The sequence below is a fragment of the Oryctolagus cuniculus genome, chromosome 18 (assembly GCF_964237555.1).
Source record: "Oryctolagus cuniculus chromosome 18, mOryCun1.1, whole genome shotgun sequence".
NCBI lineage: Eukaryota > Metazoa > Chordata > Mammalia > Lagomorpha > Leporidae > Oryctolagus > Oryctolagus cuniculus.
In genome coordinates this window covers 56,081,811-56,098,898 of record NC_091449.1, presented here as the reverse complement: position 1 = coordinate 56,098,898, position 17,088 = coordinate 56,081,811, and the positions used below count along the sequence as shown (strand labels likewise).

Genomic DNA, 17,088 nt, shown 5'->3' with positions numbered 1-17,088 from the left:
ACAAGACTTAACCTAGTTATTCTTCTTAAAATTGGAATTTCCCAATAGACATGAAATCCTGGATGAATGGAGTGCTAAGAGGAAATAAAAGAGACAGAAGTATGAAGAGAGCCATAAAATGCAGTCAAGTACATGACTCCTCAACGGAAGTGTTAGCTGTTCATATTTACACAGTAGACCTCAGAATACCTACCACACATTTTAACTATTTATCTGCTCTAGGGAGAATCAGCAATAAAATCTACCTTTTTCTTTTATCTTTTGATTATGAAAAATTTAAAACATACACAGAAAAAAAACAGAGTAGTAAAATAAGCGTTGATTTTCTCATCGCCCAGATTCAACAATTATTTTCTGTCACTCTGTTTTAATCAATATCTTCACCCATACCTCCCCCTATTAGTATCCAGTTTTAAGGTGAAATGTATATACGTACACAACATCACAGATATTAAATGCACACTTTGATAAAGCCATCCGTGTGATAATCCACAAGCCTGTCATGATATAGAACATCCCATCGCCTCAGAAAGCACTGTGTGTGCCTCCCTCAGCCACACCACCTGCAGGCACAACAGTACCCCACAGAAAAGGCAGTTTTTCTCACAGAAGAAAGTTAAAGCAACGCCTCCCCTTGGGCACACTCTGCATTTCAGGTCACACAAAGGCTCTTTATAATCAGCTTCCTGCAGAGACCACAGTGTAGGGATCTGATACCAAACTAAATGCAGGCACTGTTCCTCTCACAGATCCCACTCAGAGAACTTCCAGAGCAAACCAGCAGCTGTAACCACACAGAACAAAAAGCTCGGCATGTGGAACTGCTTATCTGTTCATTTATTTCAGTAGTGTCCTCGCAAACACAACTTAGGAAATAAACCGTAATAAGAGGGGGGAAACATAGCCACGTTGTAACAATGGAATTTTTCACCACTCACTACCTTGAGTGCATGCTTAGCAGACCACCTTAAATTCTCTATTCCTGTTTCCAGAACGGTAGTAACAGTAGGCCAAGAAGAAATACTGACCCCCACATGAACAGCAGCTGATCAGAGTTAGAGGTGCGGGAAATGGGCCAGGACTCAGAGCCGCTCCCGTGGGACTCCACTGTGTTCTGATCCCAAGCACACCAGCGCAGGACAGAAGATGCACACTGGTAGCACTGTATATAATCTTTTCTATTCTCACTCCTTCACTCACACTGTGAAACCCATCCTCAAGTTCCTCTCAGCCTTGTACAGACCTTCTGGTGATGGGTGAGGAGAAGTCCTTCCCACCTGCTTTTTTCTTTCTAGAAAGAGCTAGGACTTCCATATTGGGGAGAGTTTGAGAATGGGCCCACAAGTGGGGGGGGGCGGTTCTGGGGAACATGGCTGCTATTGTTTTTTTTCTTTTTTTGACAGGCAGAGTGGACAGTGAGAGAGACAGACAGAGAGAAAGGTCTTCCTTTTGCCGTTGGTTCACCCTCCAATGGCCGCTGCGGCCGGTGCGCTGCAGCCGGCGCATTGCGGTGATCTGAAGCCAGGAGCCAGGTGCTTCTCCTGGTCTCCCATGGGGTGCAGGGCCCAAGCACTTGGGCCATCCTCCACTGCACTCTTGGGCCACAGCAGAGAGCTGGCCTGGAAGAGGAGCAACCGGGACAGAATCTGGCGCCCCGACTGGGACTAGAACCCGGTGTGCAGGCGCCGCAGGTGGAGGATTAGCCTATTGAGCTATGGCGGCGCCGGCACTATTGATTTTTTTAGCACAGGCTCTTTTCTTTAACACAGGCTCTGCGTGCAGACAGGGGTGAGTACCCCAGGATGGTCTCTTCCCTCAGCTCATGCTTGGGTCAGGCCACAGTTGAGGTCAGCTCTTTACCAGGGACCAGTTATCTGCTAGTCACTGGGGAGCAGGAGATCCTATCCGGGCCCTGGGTCTTTGTCACATTCTTTACAATTAATGAGGCTAATACTGTGATTGACATTTGAGTCTGACATCTCTTTCCCAAACTACTTAGACCCTGCGAAGGAAAGACAAAATCAACGAGGGTCTGAACTCCAAAGAATCTCTAATCTTTATCCTTTGTCTCTGGACTACATCTTTTCCTTCTTGATGTCCCTCTAACTACGTACTCAAATGTAAATATTCTGAGTAAGGCATGGGTCGCCTTCCTTACACACTGGCTACTTGAAGCTCATAAAATCCCTCAGCGCTACTTGATAACTGTTTCCTCATTCCCAATGGTGCACCATCCCCTCCTCACCCACTCCTGGGCACTACTCTCACCACCACTACCACCGGCAGCAACATCACCATCAGTGCCAGCAACACCACTGCCATATACACAACCACCAGCACCAACGCCAATATCAACACCACCACCACCCCCGTGAGTATTCAGAACTGAGGCGCAGGCTGCTACTGACACGTACTCTGCCAACTTCTTAGCAGGTTTCTTCTTACCTTGTTTTCCTCTGGACTGAAGAGGATTCGGAATGTGGACGGCACCCCTGGGGCCACTTTGTGGCCAATCTCTTTAGGCTTGATAACTTTAAAGTAAGGTGAACTTTCCTCAACAACTTTCACCATCCTTGGAATCTGTAAGAAAAACATTTGAAGACACTGACACTGCGGTTGCAAAAATGCACAATAAAAGACACAGATTTTGGAACTAAACATACACTGAAATCCTTGTCAACTTCTACTGGACACATGACCTTGGAAAGGTCTGAACTTGTTCCCTCGACTGTAGAAGGAGATGACAGGACCTCTCTTTATCCCAGTGCCTCACACAAAATGAGCCCTTTACCTTGAATTTTTATTAACATTATTATCATTACTTATTTTTATTATGATTTTAACTGTGTTCATTTTATTATTTAAATGTGAATATCTTCAAAGACTACTTAATTTGCTAAAACCATACCAACACAGTGGAGTTAAACTGGATTTCCTAACACTTCAGAACTGCTCTGGGGAAAAAAAAAAAAAACAACCATACTTACTGTACCCCTTCTGCTACAATTTGAACAATATTTGGTTTCTCAGCTCATGCAGGTGTTTAGGCTTCCAAAGTCATAACGTAATGGTACCAAGGAGGGTGGAGGCTTGACCCAGCTATGGTGTCAGGAGGTGGGCCCAGTGGGAGGCCTTTAGGTCCCTGAAGAAGGACCCTGGGAGGGTAGTTCTTGGGAGGACGCTGGTTATGATCATGGTGTCTCCCTTGCCAAGGAAGTATTGAGGACATTGGTTAAGCAAGCTGAGCTGGACCTGGCTTCTCTCCCTGCCCCGTCACGTGACTGCTCCTCTCTGTGTGCTCTGCCACTGCCAACCTCCAGCTTCACCAGATGGTCAGACAGACGCGGCCTGCCTGCTCTTGGCCTGTGAGCCACCAAAACACGAACCCAGATAAATCTCCTTCTGTGATAAGAAGCTTCTCTCTGGTACCTGCTATCTGGATAGAAAGCCGACTGATGGCCCTCTATGGACCTCCATCCATGACATGTGGCCGTGTCTCTCTATCTTCCCCACAACCTTTGTGCCTCGTTCTCACTCCCCTTCTGGAGATGAAGATACAGACGCATGTCCAAAAGGCACAGCCCTACCAAACAATGGCGCTCGGAGGCAAGCCCTGGCCTCGCTGTGGGACGGTCCTAAACAGGCAACACTATGAAGCCAGAGCTAAAAACAGTACAGCACCGCCCAGGTCAGCCTCAGGGCAGCTTCAAGCAGTTTCCATCTTTTAAAGTCTTATTCCCATCCTCAGTCTGCCCCACCCATACCCAATTCCAGCTCAGGTCGCTCAGAAAATAAAAGAAATGCAATTATAAAGAAGAATTGAGGTGGTCGGGGGTGAAGGTAAAATGGACACAAGGAAAAGGGAATTTTTTTTTTTTCCCAAGACTCAAAGGGGCAAAAGAAAGTTAACTACAGTTAAAGCAGGACCTAGAAATCTCCTGTGAAAAATAAGGAAAGAACAACTCACTAAATTTCTCAAAGCTCTAATCCGGGTGGGGAAGGGAAGAGTCAATGCAGAAAGGATTCAGACAGATCTTAAGACTACAGCAGGGGCGGGCGGGAGATGAGAAAGAGAGGTGTGCAGATCTGGTAGGAATAGAACTGGCTTTGCTGTGCAGTGGTATTTATGATGTGCGTAAGGATTCAGTGTAAGCTTTCTAGGAGTATAACTGCTGATCAAAAACCAGAAAGGGAACACTAATATATTAATAGTTTATTGTTTACTGTATAACAAGCACAGAGCTGAATGCTTTATATCTACTATCTCATTTAATATTCAAAACAATCTATTGAAATTGGGGGTACTATTACTGTCCCCAAGTTTTGGGGAAGTGAAGTGACTTGCCCAAGGCCTCCGGGTAGAGACAGCAAGGTTGGGATGTGAATGCAGATCAGTTTGATTCTGGAGTCTGGGAGCTTATTCTGTATCCCAAGTAGAATGATAATGCGGCATATAGGGTGTTCATGGCTTACTCTCCCCAACATGTGTATGTGAGAGACAGAAAAAAAGGACCAAACAGATTCTACCTTTTGCTCTACGTGCCAGTGAGGAAACAAACACAGGGTGAATGGCACACAAAGCACTGACCTCCCCCGTGCCCCGAAGCCCTCCCAGTGGTTCCTGATGATGCTGAGAACTAAGGGAGCAGACAAGCAGGCTCGCATCAGTCACCCAGTGGGAGGCTCCAGTAGCAGCCTACCCAAGAACAATACCCTTAGCCTAGAGGAAGCTGTGCACCTGCTGGTAGGTAGACCTTCCCCAGACAGGGAACCTCTTCCCATGGCGCCAGTGCTCTGGCTGCATCTCACCAAGACGTGTTGGGTTGTCTGCGAGGACTGAGCGTCCCATGGCAGAACTCACACCCCTTTCCCTGGACTTCATCATTTGCGCCCACTAATGATCTTTTCTAAGGTCAGGGAGGAGTGACCGAAACAGCCTTTGAGTGTGTTCCTCTCTGGCTTTAATGGCCTAAAAACACCCGAGCAGCAAGAGTCGAAAAGTAACAGAGAAAAGGACAGGAGAATGAGATGTGAGAAACCGCACTGAGCGGCAGCCGTAAATGCACAGAGGTCCTAACGTTCATGTCCAGTGCCTCTGCTTAAGGTCCGGGAACCTAACCCTGAGTGCCTCTGATTGATTTCCTTCTCTCTGCCTAGGCTTTCAGCTTCCGGCCCCGGGGCTCTCTTGCTAACACAACTGCAGCAAGAAACAAACAAAACAAAACCTAAATATACCATTTTCTCCAGAGTCTGACTTCGCTGCCACTAAATCACCCTATTGATCTCTGAGAGGCATCGGTGATTCCTTTAATGAGCACTGTACCAAATATAACAAGTCTTCCCATTTGCTTTGGATTCTTGCATAGTCTTTACTTCTTTTCTCTTAGCCAGATTTTTCGTGACTCCACAGTCTTAGACTCCTCCATGGAATCCCACTTGTCTTTCCACCTAGCTTTAACGTCTCAGATGCCTTCCTCCCCGTCTGATTCCTCCCCACACTTAACTCTGCTTCCAGCTGACCTTACATATTATTCTTTCTTTCACTGTTGTTAGATGTCAAGGAAATCCTCAGGCATCTAATATTTTTTCTTGAAACAAGCACTAATTTATCTCTGAAGAAACAGACATGAGGCTGGAGAAGAAATTCTCAGATGCAGTCATAAAGAAACAAGGTACAGACAGCAAGAGAAGCCTTCTACAATGACCCGCAGACAAAATCTGGGGGCTGTCTGATTCAGAAGGGAGGAGAGGAGAAAAGGGGAAAATGATTCACATTTTTTAGATGAGAAAATAAGTTTTCAAAAAATATAATTTGTGGGGCCAGCACTGTGGTGTCGCGAGGAAAGCCACCGTCTTCAGTGTGGGCATCCCACATGGGTGCCGGTTCAAGTCTTGGCTGCTCCACTTCCAATCCAGCTCTCTGCTATGGCCTGGGAAAGCAGAAGATGGCCCAAGTGCTTGGGCCCCTGCACCCGCATGAGAGACCGGGAAGAAGCTCCTGGTTCCTGGCTTCGGATAGGCTCAGTCCAGCTATTGCGGCCAATTGGGGAGTAAACCAGCAGATAGAAGACCTCCCTCTCTCTCTCTCTCTGCCTCTCCTTCTCTCTCTCTGTAACTCTGACTTTCAAGTAAATAAATAAATATTTTTTAAAAAATATAATTTGCAGAAAATAAACGCAAATGCTCAACAACTGTAATTCATATGAAGAGAGTTTACAGTTGAACCGGGGAAATGGTGTCTCCAATGCAGAGTATATAAACATTTATGGTGATTGCCATGTTTTAAATGAAAACCCAGCCCAACTGGTCATACGAGAGCAGTCCAGACCATTTATCTAGTCAACACTTGATTCAACAAGAACATAGCACACATATCTGAAGTTTGCTATTTATTGGACACTGCATTTGAACTGAACATACAGCAACAAATACATATCCTTGTTTTCATTAAGCTTAAAACTGAAGAGCAAGTTTTCATACTACTTCCCTAACTCTTCTGAATTATAGAACTCTTCTAAGAGCCAGCAGGATCCTGTGTTACTTCAGCCCTTCTCATACGTCATGGACAAGTTCACCTACCCCGGCAAATGTACTCACTGTATCATTGTTCCTCAAAACCAGTGGAACCTCATAGACTTCACAGGGAGTATAGTTCTGAAATATAATTTCTGATGGAAAGGGCTGGAACAATGCTTGATCCAGGTCAATTCCTGAAAACTGCAATTGAAAGGGTAAATTATTCATCAAGTGAGACAGTAAGAATATACTATACAGACCTGTGGATAATAAAACTAAGAAAAAACATGGGAAACACTCAAAAAAGAGAAACTACTGTAATCATTAGTAGTTAAAACTTTTCATGGGGGCCGGTGCCATAGCTCACTTGGTTAATCCTCTGCCTGTGGCACCGGCATCCCATATGGGCACCGGGTTCTAGTCTCAGTTGCTCCTCTTCCAGGCCAGCTCTCTGCTGTGGCCCAAGTGCTTGGGCCCCTGCACCCGCATGGGAAACCAGGAGGAAGCGTCTGGCTCCTGGCTTCAGATCGGTGCGGCGCTGCCCGTAGTGGCCATTTGGAGAGTGAACCAACAGAAGGAAGACCTTCTCTCTCTCTCTCTCTCTCTCTCTCTCTCTCTCTCTCTCTCTCTCTCACTGTCTATAACTCTGTCAAATAAATTAAAAAAAAAAAAAACTTGTGAGGTAATTGTCATCAGCTTTTATAATATGACAGAGAGAAGAAGTTTAGGTCTTTGGTTTTTTTATTCTAATAAGAACATCAACCTCAGAATGCCATTTCTACTAATGGCAAGTGAGGTAAATTGGACCAACTCCCTTATGAGAATAACCAGAAAAGCTGTATCAAGATTTATCAGCTTGGAGGCACTACAGAGCAAAACAAGATAGGAAAGAATCAATGGCCAGAGTCTGCAGAAAAGAAGTAAATGCAGGTGGGGAGTGGAATGAACAGAGAAAGTTGGGAAAGTTTTTCCTCTGTGCATTAAAGAATGGGTGGCCAAGATCCAGTATAGCATTTTTTAAAATACAGCAGGACCAGGGAGAGACAGAGTGGTTGGAATTCCAAGACTTGTCAAGGGGCTCTGATGGACTTTCTCACTTCCTTGACCCAAAAATGGCTGCACCACAGAAAAAGGGTAAACTGGGGCTGGCACTGTGGTGTAGAAGGTAAAGCCACCGCCTGCAGTGCTAGCATCCATATGGGCACTGATTCAAGTCCCAGTTGCTCCCCGTCCCATCCAGCTCTCTGCTATGGCCTGGGAAAGCAGTGGAAGATGGCCCAAGTCCTTGGGCCCCTGCACCCACGTGGGAGACCCGGAGGAAGCTCCTGGCTCCTGGCTTCAGATTGGCGCAGCTCCAGCTGTTGTGGCCATCTGGGGAGTGAACCAGCAGATGGAAAACCTCTCTCTCTCTCTCTCTCTCCCTCCCTCCCTCCCTCCCTCCCTCCATCTCTCTCTCTCTCTCTGCCACTGCCTCTCTGTAACTCTGTCTTTCAAATAAATAAATATTTAAAAAAAAGAAAGAAGTTATTGCTGTTACCCATGTGTTAGCAGAAGCAAGCGTCCTATCTGGGGGAATAAAACATCATCACAGGGCTCAAATTGCTTCTATAATCTTACAATTATGAAATTTTACAACTACCAAAAAGAGGTTTTACAACCGCAAGAAAATTACAAAATGACCAGAAATCTGTATTTCAGTATAAAGGCGATATGCAAATATTATCAAACACATAAAACCAAGATTCATAAGCTCTTGTAGAAGAAATTAGTAGAGGATGGTTGTCCTAACATATAAATGATAAAACTCCGGAATCAGAGATAGAATTAACCAACAGGGTTGAGAGAAGAAAGAGGAGAGGTAACCTAACGCTGTGAAGCTCCTAATTTTGACATGCTTCACAGCAGGAGTCCACACACATTAAAATACACATACAAGTAGTATGCACTGAAAATTACTCATGGTCTGGTCTTTGTTATGGTCTCAGGAGAGATGAAATAAACATTAACTAGGATGAATTAGCTTTGGGAAAGGCCTCATTCCCTCCACCCAATTTTACAGGGTGGTTGTAGCAGAGGGAAGAAACAATAATCAAAGCCAGCAACGCTCAGAACAGCGAGTTTTATACGGATCCTCGACAGCGGAGACGAGGCTGTAGGAGTGAGAGTGAAAGGGCCTCGAGCACTCATTTCTCCTGTGGGCTGTAACTCTGAGAAAAAAAAAGAAAGCAGGAAGAATGGGGGAGTCCTCTGAGAGGGGGACTCCTCTCCATCAGTCCAACTGATGAACGTTTGTATCATAATTTCTGTACATAAGTGAAGCATATGATTTGAGAAGTTAATTTAAAAATAGAAGACACAATATTTTAAATAATATGCTCCTGAGGCTGGTGCTGTGGCATAGTGGGTAAAGCTGAAGCCTGCACTATCAGTATCCCATATGGGTACCGGTTCGAGTCCTGGCTGCTCCTCTTTTGATCTAGCTGTTTATAGCCTGGTAAAGCAATGGAAAATGGCCCAAGTCCTTAGGCCCCTGCACCCACATGGGAGACCCAGAAGAAGCTCCAAGCTCCTGGCCTCGGATCTGCACAGTTCCAGCTGTTGTGGCCATTTGGGGAGTGAACCAGTGGATGGAAGACCCCTCTCTCTCTCTCTCTCTCTCTCTCTCTCTCTCTGCCTCTGCCTCTCTGTAAGTCTGCCTTTCAAATAAATAAATAAATCTTTTAAAAAAAATATGCTCCTAAAGCCTAGAACATATAGTTTACATTAAAATACAGGAACACTCTAAAATAGAGACTAAAAGGACACATTGTTATTAGAAATCAGCAAGAATAGAGAATAATTTCTAATTAATTTTTAAAAATATGCAGTTTTCCTTTCTTTCCCGCTCAAGTAAGAAATAACTGTGTTTTATGTGAAGATGATAGCTTAATTGGGCTTGGCTAACACAATTCCTAGAATTACTTCAAACCTGTAAACAACAAATGTCAATAGTATCCCAGAAGTAGGTAAGAAGTAAGTCTAACTATCTAAAAGCTATTTTGAATGAGGTTTGCACTTATTAATTATAATTTTCACCATATCAAATCATAGATCTCAAGATCAACAGAGGTATAAAAGAAGTGTATAAAACAAACCCAGTGAAGAGTTAGCCCATAAACAATAATGTTATTTAGTTATTATCGTTCTGCAACTTCTGGCATGTTATAGGGTCTACTAAATGTAGATAGAAAGCAGCTACCTTTTGATGTGTTGTTTCTCCCATATCTAAGAGTTCGATGATTTGTGGCTTGCAGATCACACGTGTATTTGCCAATCTCTGCTCGGTGGTGAGAGACATTTCCTTCAGGTACTCTGAGGGTGTCAGCTAGAATTCAAAAGAACAAGAGCCAAAGATTCATAAATGGTTACATTGAGAAAGTGTTCATAAGTGCCAGCAATGAATAATTTGTGTTTTCAGCTTTCAGGATAATTCTGGAATGCCACTAACTTCCCTTATGAAATATTTAAAATAACTAAATTATACAAGAGAAGTACCCATGCACTTTTGAGGTCTTTGCACAATAATTTAAAATGACATGTGGCTGCTTTTTCCTTATAATTTTGAAGGAATCACACAAAGGGACCCTAGAGAAAAAAAATTAAGAAATTGCACAGGAACATGTCCAAAGAGTTTAGTATTTATGCTCAAAAGAGGCATCTGAGCATGAAATTCTAAGGTTGCAAAATCATTTACCTAAGGAGTTTGAAAAACTCATACTTTGAAGTTAAAACACACAAAACTTTTGAGTGCCTAACTACCACGTTAAATAGAAACTGTACAAAACGTAACAGATCTTGGTAATGGGATTTGAGGGGCAGGCACCATGGCATAGTGGGTAAAGCTGTTGCCTGCAGTACCGGCATCCCATATGGGCACTGGTTGGAGTCCTGGCTGCTCCACTTCCGATCCACTCTCAGCTATGGCCTGGGAAAGTATTAAAAGATGGCCCAAGTCCTTGGGTCCCTGCACCTGTGTGGGAGACCCGGATGAAGCTCCTGGTTGCTGATTTTGGGTTGGCTCAGCTCTGGCCATTGTGACCATTTGGAGAGTGAACCAGTGGATGGAAGACCTCTCTCTGTCTCTTTGCCTTTGCCTCTCTATAACTCTGTCATTCAAATAAAATAAATAAATCTTTCAAAAAATATTTTAAAAAAAGAAATGAGTTTGAGCTTTTCAGAAATTAAAAGTGCACATTTAGACCTTGTTTTGAAAGAACTCTAATCATCAGAGCCAGCAGCCCAAGTAAGAACACAAAATGCTTTAACATTTTCTAATGTTATGAGAAAAAAAATACAACATCATTTAAATAAGACTAACCCAATAAGACATTGGTTAACCAGAATGAATCACTATACTTAGTTAATGTTGTTCTAGAATATTCACATGGTTCCAAAACCTAGTTTATATGTGAGGTGACCATTGTGCAGCAACATACTGCTTAGGTGTATGTCAAGACTTTAAAAAATATTTAGTGGTATATCATTTACCTGATTGATAATTCAATGATCAATAAGTAATCAAAACGCTAAAGATTTCTATTTTTAATCTTATTTATTTATCTACTTGAAAGACCCAGAGAGAGAGATACAGAGACAGAGACAAATTGATCTTCCATCTGCTGGTTCACTCCCAAAATACCTGCAACAGCCAGGTATTTAAGCTGGGTCAGGCTGAAGCTGGGACCCTGAAACTCCTTTTGGGTCTCCCACATGAGTGGCAGGGCCCCACAAAGTTGAACCATCAGTTCTGCCTGCCAGGACGCACCAACATTAGCTGGTTTCAAAGCAGAGGAACCAGGACTTGAACCAGCACTTCAATATGGGATGCAGATGTCCCAAGCAGTAGCTTAACCTGTTGTGCCACAATGTCTGCTCCCTATAAACTGTGTTTAACAGGACAGAAAATTATGTCACTTTCCTAGGTACCATTCAGTCATTTTAATGCTCTATCTTCTATAAATATATACAAAAAATACCTTTTGCCAACCAACAAGTAATAAATTATTAGGCTGAATGGTGTGAAATTCTAATCTTTGTTTTTGAATTATACAAATGGCAGTTTCACATGGTTGTATGTAATGTTTAGAAAACCTCAATAGTTTGTTTAGTGCTATGGTTTGAGTGTGTCCCTCCAAGTCCCTGTGTCAGAGCCTTAACTCCTCAGTGCAGCAGGGTTGGGAGCTGGGGCCTAGTGGAAGACACTGGGGCCATAGCAGCACAGCCCTTAGAAATGAACTGCTCTTGTCTTGCAGGACTGGGTTAGCTGTTGTGGGAGCTCGGCCCCCTTTTCTTTTTTCCACACAAACCTGTTTGTTTCCCTCCTTATCCCACCACACAGCATGAGGCCTTCCCAGGATATAGTCATCCAATCTGGGACTTCTCACCCTCCAGAACCGGGAGGCAAAATAAATCACCCAGTCTGCTGTATTCTACCACAGCAGCAGAAAACAGACCGAGACACAGTCTTATTTCAGCTGATGGATTTAAGCAATTCAGACCTCTACTTTGAAATATGTCCACAATTTCAAAACTTCTCAGGCTTTTAAAAAGTACCTATGCTCCGTAGCAAGCTATAATTCTAAGTAAGTTGATAGTAATCAGTCAGTAATTCTGTTTGGTATCTTGAGGATGCCAAGTAGCAGCCATCATCTTCCTAGGAGACTGCACAAAGCGTTTCACATAGAAACCCCCTGATACATTACCATTTGGTTCACTTCGTCTTCTGTAACCACCTTCGGACTCAGGGGTGGCAAAACCTTGCTTTGAGATCCTTTGAGCATTTTGACTAGCCCCATCTGAACAGCCCCCATGGACTCTTCAAGTCTTTTACTTGTCATTTTTATTTTCCTTGCTCACCTAAGAGTGGAAAAAAAATTTTAAAATACATAAATAAAATGAAAAAAATAAGGAAAACAAACAATAAAAACAAAGGAAGAGAACAAATACAGTTAATTCTACAGGTCACTTTTTTTTATTTTTAAGATTTTCCAAATACAGAAAGGTTTAGGAAATACAGATCAAATGTTTGGAACAAATATCCTAAATGAAGGATTCTATTCAGTGACTGGTCTAGATTTATCTTTATCCCAAATTCTAGAATCCACTATTGGCAGAATCATGGATTCTAGACCAAAATCAGGAAGACAGGAAGAGGTAAGCTGCTCCTACATTTGTACCACTTAAATCTTCCCAATGATCGGCACAAGCTCTGCCCAAGAGATACGCTAAAGAGTTTACTAATTTATATGCTTATCTGAGAGTTCTGTCTCATGACAATCAACTCTTCAAACAGAATAAACAGTCTTCAGACCTTCACAGCTGGGCAAAAAACTGGGCAAAAGAAAAGAAAAAAAAAAAAAGCTGAGACCCCAAAACTGTAGCATGAGATGAGATAGGCAACAGGAAGTTTCTAGAAATCTTTTGAAGCTCATCCTCTTAAACAAGCCTCTACATGGCCACTGAATATAACCAAATTAATGGTATATAGTATCTCCCTTTGGGAAGGACACTGGCCACTTCAGGGGCCCATCTATGACAAGGTAAGGATTCCTGTTTTTATTGGTAGCAGGATAGGCTATTCAACACTTGTGAAAAACAAAACAGAGACAAATCCAATTAAAAGTACATGACAAAATGTCATGTAAGAAATCCTGAAGGGGCGGAGCCAAGATGGCGGAATAGTGAGGGCGCGCACCGATAGTCCGGGAAAATTTAGTTTAATAAAAGGGGAGTTACGGTAGCCGCAGAAAAAAGAACCAGGAAAAAAATTGCACGGGAATCGTGAATCGGAGGACCTACTGGGAGAACAAGGTCGCCCACCTCGCGGAAGCCAAGTCGCGGGACCGAGCCGCAGAAGCCCCAGGGTCTGCGCACCAGTGCTCCAAGGGGAGTGCATGTCACACAGACAACAGCGGGGAGACTTGGGACGCTCAGGGCTCCGAGTCCACACATCGGCGCTGGAAGGGGACGTGAGCTCAATAACCCGAGACATTGGTGGGGAAACGGGGGTCAGAATCTAGAGGGGGGCCGGAAAGTGCAGCAAACTCACTACCGGAAAGAAGGAAAAAAAAAAGCTTCGGGGTTTCTCTTCCCCCTAACCTTGCAAAGGTTACAAGGCTGCAAGGCTTGAAGAATTCCCAAGAGACAAAGAGCAGGCCTCCTCTCTGGATTTACATATCAATGGGGGAGAGCTAAGGAACTGAGTCACTACAATTCAGTAGCCTAGGCAACCCAGTGGGAGTCCAGAGGAGCCAAAGACTGGAAGCTAAATACCATCAATTCTGCACAGCCGTGCCCTGCGGTGTTACTTACCCCCTGAATAAATAAAATAAATAAATAAATAAAAAGAGAGAGATTTACCACGCATAACCTGAGGGTGTCACCTTTGCACACCCTTAACCAGGAAGAACCAGGCAGAGCTCTCAGGCCGCACCCATCTCAAGCCTCCAAGGCTCCTCCAACAGCAGGCAGTCCACTTAACACGGACACAGTATAAAAAAAAAAAAGAAAAAAAAGAAAAAAAAAAACGCACAGTGACGCAAGAAGAATTAACTATGCCAAGTAACAAACACAGAAACAGAGGGAGCAAGATCAACGATGACACTATGATGCCTCCAGATAAGCAAAACACCCCAAGCCAAGAGTATGAAGATGATGAGATAGAAGAAATGCAAGATACGGATTTCAAAAAATTTATGATAAGAACATTTAGAAGTTTTCAAAAGCAAATCCTTGAACTACAGAAATCCTTAATGGACAAGATTGAAAATCTCTCTCGTGAAAATGAAATTTTAAGGAAGAGTCAAAATGAAACTCAGAAACTAGTAGAACAGGAAAGTGTTATAGTGAAGAGAAATCAAAATGAAATGAAGAGCTCAATAGATCAAATGACAAACACATTAGAAAGCCTTAAAAACAGAATGGGTGAAGCAGAAGAGAGAATATCGGACTTAGAAGATAGAGCACAGGAAAACATACAGTCAAACCAAAGAAAAGAAGAGGAAATTAGAAACCTAAAAAATATTGTTGGGAATCTACAGGATACTATTAAAAAAAACAACATTCGAGTTCTAGGAGTTCCTGAAGGCATGGAGAGAGAGAAAGGATTGGAAGGCCTTTTTAGTGAGATACTAGCAGAGAACTTTCCAGGTTTGGAGAAGGACAGAGATATCCTAGTACAGGAAGCTCATAGAACCCCCAATAAACATGACCAAAAGAGATCCTCACCACGACACGTGGTAATTAAACTTACCACAGTGAAACATAAAGAAAAGATCCTAAAATGTGCAAGAGAGAAACGTCAGATTACTCTCAGAGGATCTCCAATCAGACTCACAGCTGACTTCTCATCAGAAACCCTACAAGCTAGGAGGGAATGGCGAGACATAGCACAGGTGCTAAGAGAGAAAAATTGCCAGCCCAGAATATTATATCCTGCCAAGCTCTCATTTGTGAATGAAGGTGAAATAAAGACCTTTCATAGCAAACAGAAATTGAAAGACTTTGTGGCCACTCGTCCGGCCCTGCAAAAGATACTTAAAGATGTGCTACACTCAGAAACACAGAAACACGGCCATCAATATGAAAGAAGGGAAAGGAAGAACACCTACCAGTAAAAAAGCATGGGAAGCTCAAAGCATATACTAGAAAATATTTCCGGGAAAATGGCAGGGCAAAGTCACTACGTATCAATAGTCACATTGAACATTAATGGTCTGAATTCTTCAGTTAAAAGACACCGTTTGGCTGACTGGCTCACAGAACACAACCCAACTATTTGTTGCCTACAAGAAACACATCTCTCTAACAAAGAGGCATGCAGACTGAAAGTGAAAGGTTGGAAAAAGATATTCCATGCCAACAGAAACCAAAAAAAAGCAGGTGTAGCCATATTAATATCAGACAAAATAAACTTTAATACAAAAACTGTTAAGAGAGACAAAGAGGGACACTATATAATGATTAAGGGTTCAATTCAACAGGAAGATGTAACTATTATAAATGTATATGCACCTAATTACAGGGCACCGGTCTATTTAAAAGAGATGTTAAGGGACTTAAAGGGAGATTTAGATTCCAATACAATAGTACTGGGGGACTTCAATACTCCACTCTCAGAAATAGACAGATCATCCGGACAGAAGATCAACAAGGAAACAGCAGATTTAATTGACACTATTGCCCAAATGGATCTAACAGATATCTACAGAACTTTCAACCCTACATCTACAGACTTCACATTCTTCTCAGCAGCGCATGGAACCTTCTCTAGGATTGATCACATACTAGGCCATAAAGCAAGTCTCAGCACATTTAAAAGAATTAGAATCATACCATGCAGCTTCTCAGACCACAGCGGGATGAAGCTGGAAATTAGCAACTCAGGAAACCCCAGAAAGTATGCAAACACATGGAGACTGAACAACATGCTCCTGAATGAACACTGGGTCATTCAAGAAATCAAAAGAGAAATCAAAAACTTTCTGGAAGTAAATGAAGACAACAACACAACATATCAAAACTTATGGGATACAGCAAAAGCAGTATTGAGAGGCAAATTTATAGCAATAGGGGCCTATACCAAGAAATTGGAAAGGTACCAAATAAATGAGCTTTCAGCGCACCTCAAGGACCTAGAAAAACTGCAGCAAACCAAACCCAAATCTAGTAGGAGAAGAGAAATAATTAAAACCAGAGAAGAAATTAACAGGATTGAATCCAAAAAAACATTACAAAAAATCAGCCAAGCGAGAAGCTGGTTTTTTGAAAAAATTAACAAAATTGACACCCCATTGGCCCAACTAACTAAAAAAAGAAGAGAAAAGACCCAAATCAATAAAATCAGAGATGAAAAAGGAAACGTAACAACAGACACCACAGAAATAAAAAGAATCATCAGAAATTACTACAAGGACCTGTATGCCAGCAAACAGGAAAACCTATCAGAAATGGATAGATTCCTGGACACATGCAATCTACCAAAATTGAACCATGAAGACATCGAAAACCTAAATAGACCCATAACTGAAACAGAAATTGAAACAGTAATAAAGGCCCTCCCAACAAAGAAAAGCCCAGGACCAGATGGATTCACTGCTGAATTCTACCAGACATTTAAAGAAGAACTAATCCCATTTCTTCTCAAACTATTCAGAACAATCGAAAAAGAGGGAATCCTCCCAAATTCTTTCTATGAAGCCAGCATCACCTTAATCCCTAAGCCAGAGAAAGATGCAGCACTGAAAGAAAATTACAGACCAATATCCCTGATGAACATAGACGCAAAAATCCTCAATAAAATTCTGGCCAATAGAATACAACAACACATCAGGAAAATCATCCACCCAGACCAAGTGGGATTCATCCCTGGTATGCAGGGATGGTTCAACATTCGCAAATCAATCAATGTGATTCACCACATTAACAGACTGCAGAAGAAAAACCATATGATTATCTCAATTGATGCAGAGAAAGCATTTGATAAAATTCAACACCCTTTCATGATGAAAACTCTAAGCAAATTGGGTATAGAAG

General features: G+C 42.6%; 1 protein-coding gene across 12 annotated transcripts in view; it reads right to left on the bottom strand.

Annotated features, from left to right (window-relative positions):
* The window catches only part of HYDIN (HYDIN axonemal central pair apparatus protein), a 421,089-nt gene that overhangs the window by 350,803 nt on the left and 53,198 nt on the right, over positions 1-17,088 (bottom strand). For 9 of the 12 annotated variants that reach the window (XR_011384090.1, XM_051847256.2, XM_051847253.2 and 6 more), the window contains 4 exons: positions 12,258-12,411; positions 9,755-9,880; positions 6,598-6,717; positions 2,446-2,580 (listed from right to left, as the gene is read on the bottom strand). Coding sequence is in view for 11 of the 12 variants with exons in the window: in XM_051847256.2 (XP_051703216.2) it covers positions 2,446-2,580; positions 6,598-6,717; positions 9,755-9,880; positions 12,258-12,392 (516 nt within the window). In the remaining variant the exon portion in view is untranslated. The remainder of the gene's footprint in view (positions 1-2,445; positions 2,581-6,597; positions 6,718-9,754; positions 9,881-12,257; positions 12,412-17,088) is intronic. The other 3 variants (XM_051847259.2, XM_070062721.1, XM_070062722.1) reach the window with 1 other exon arrangement.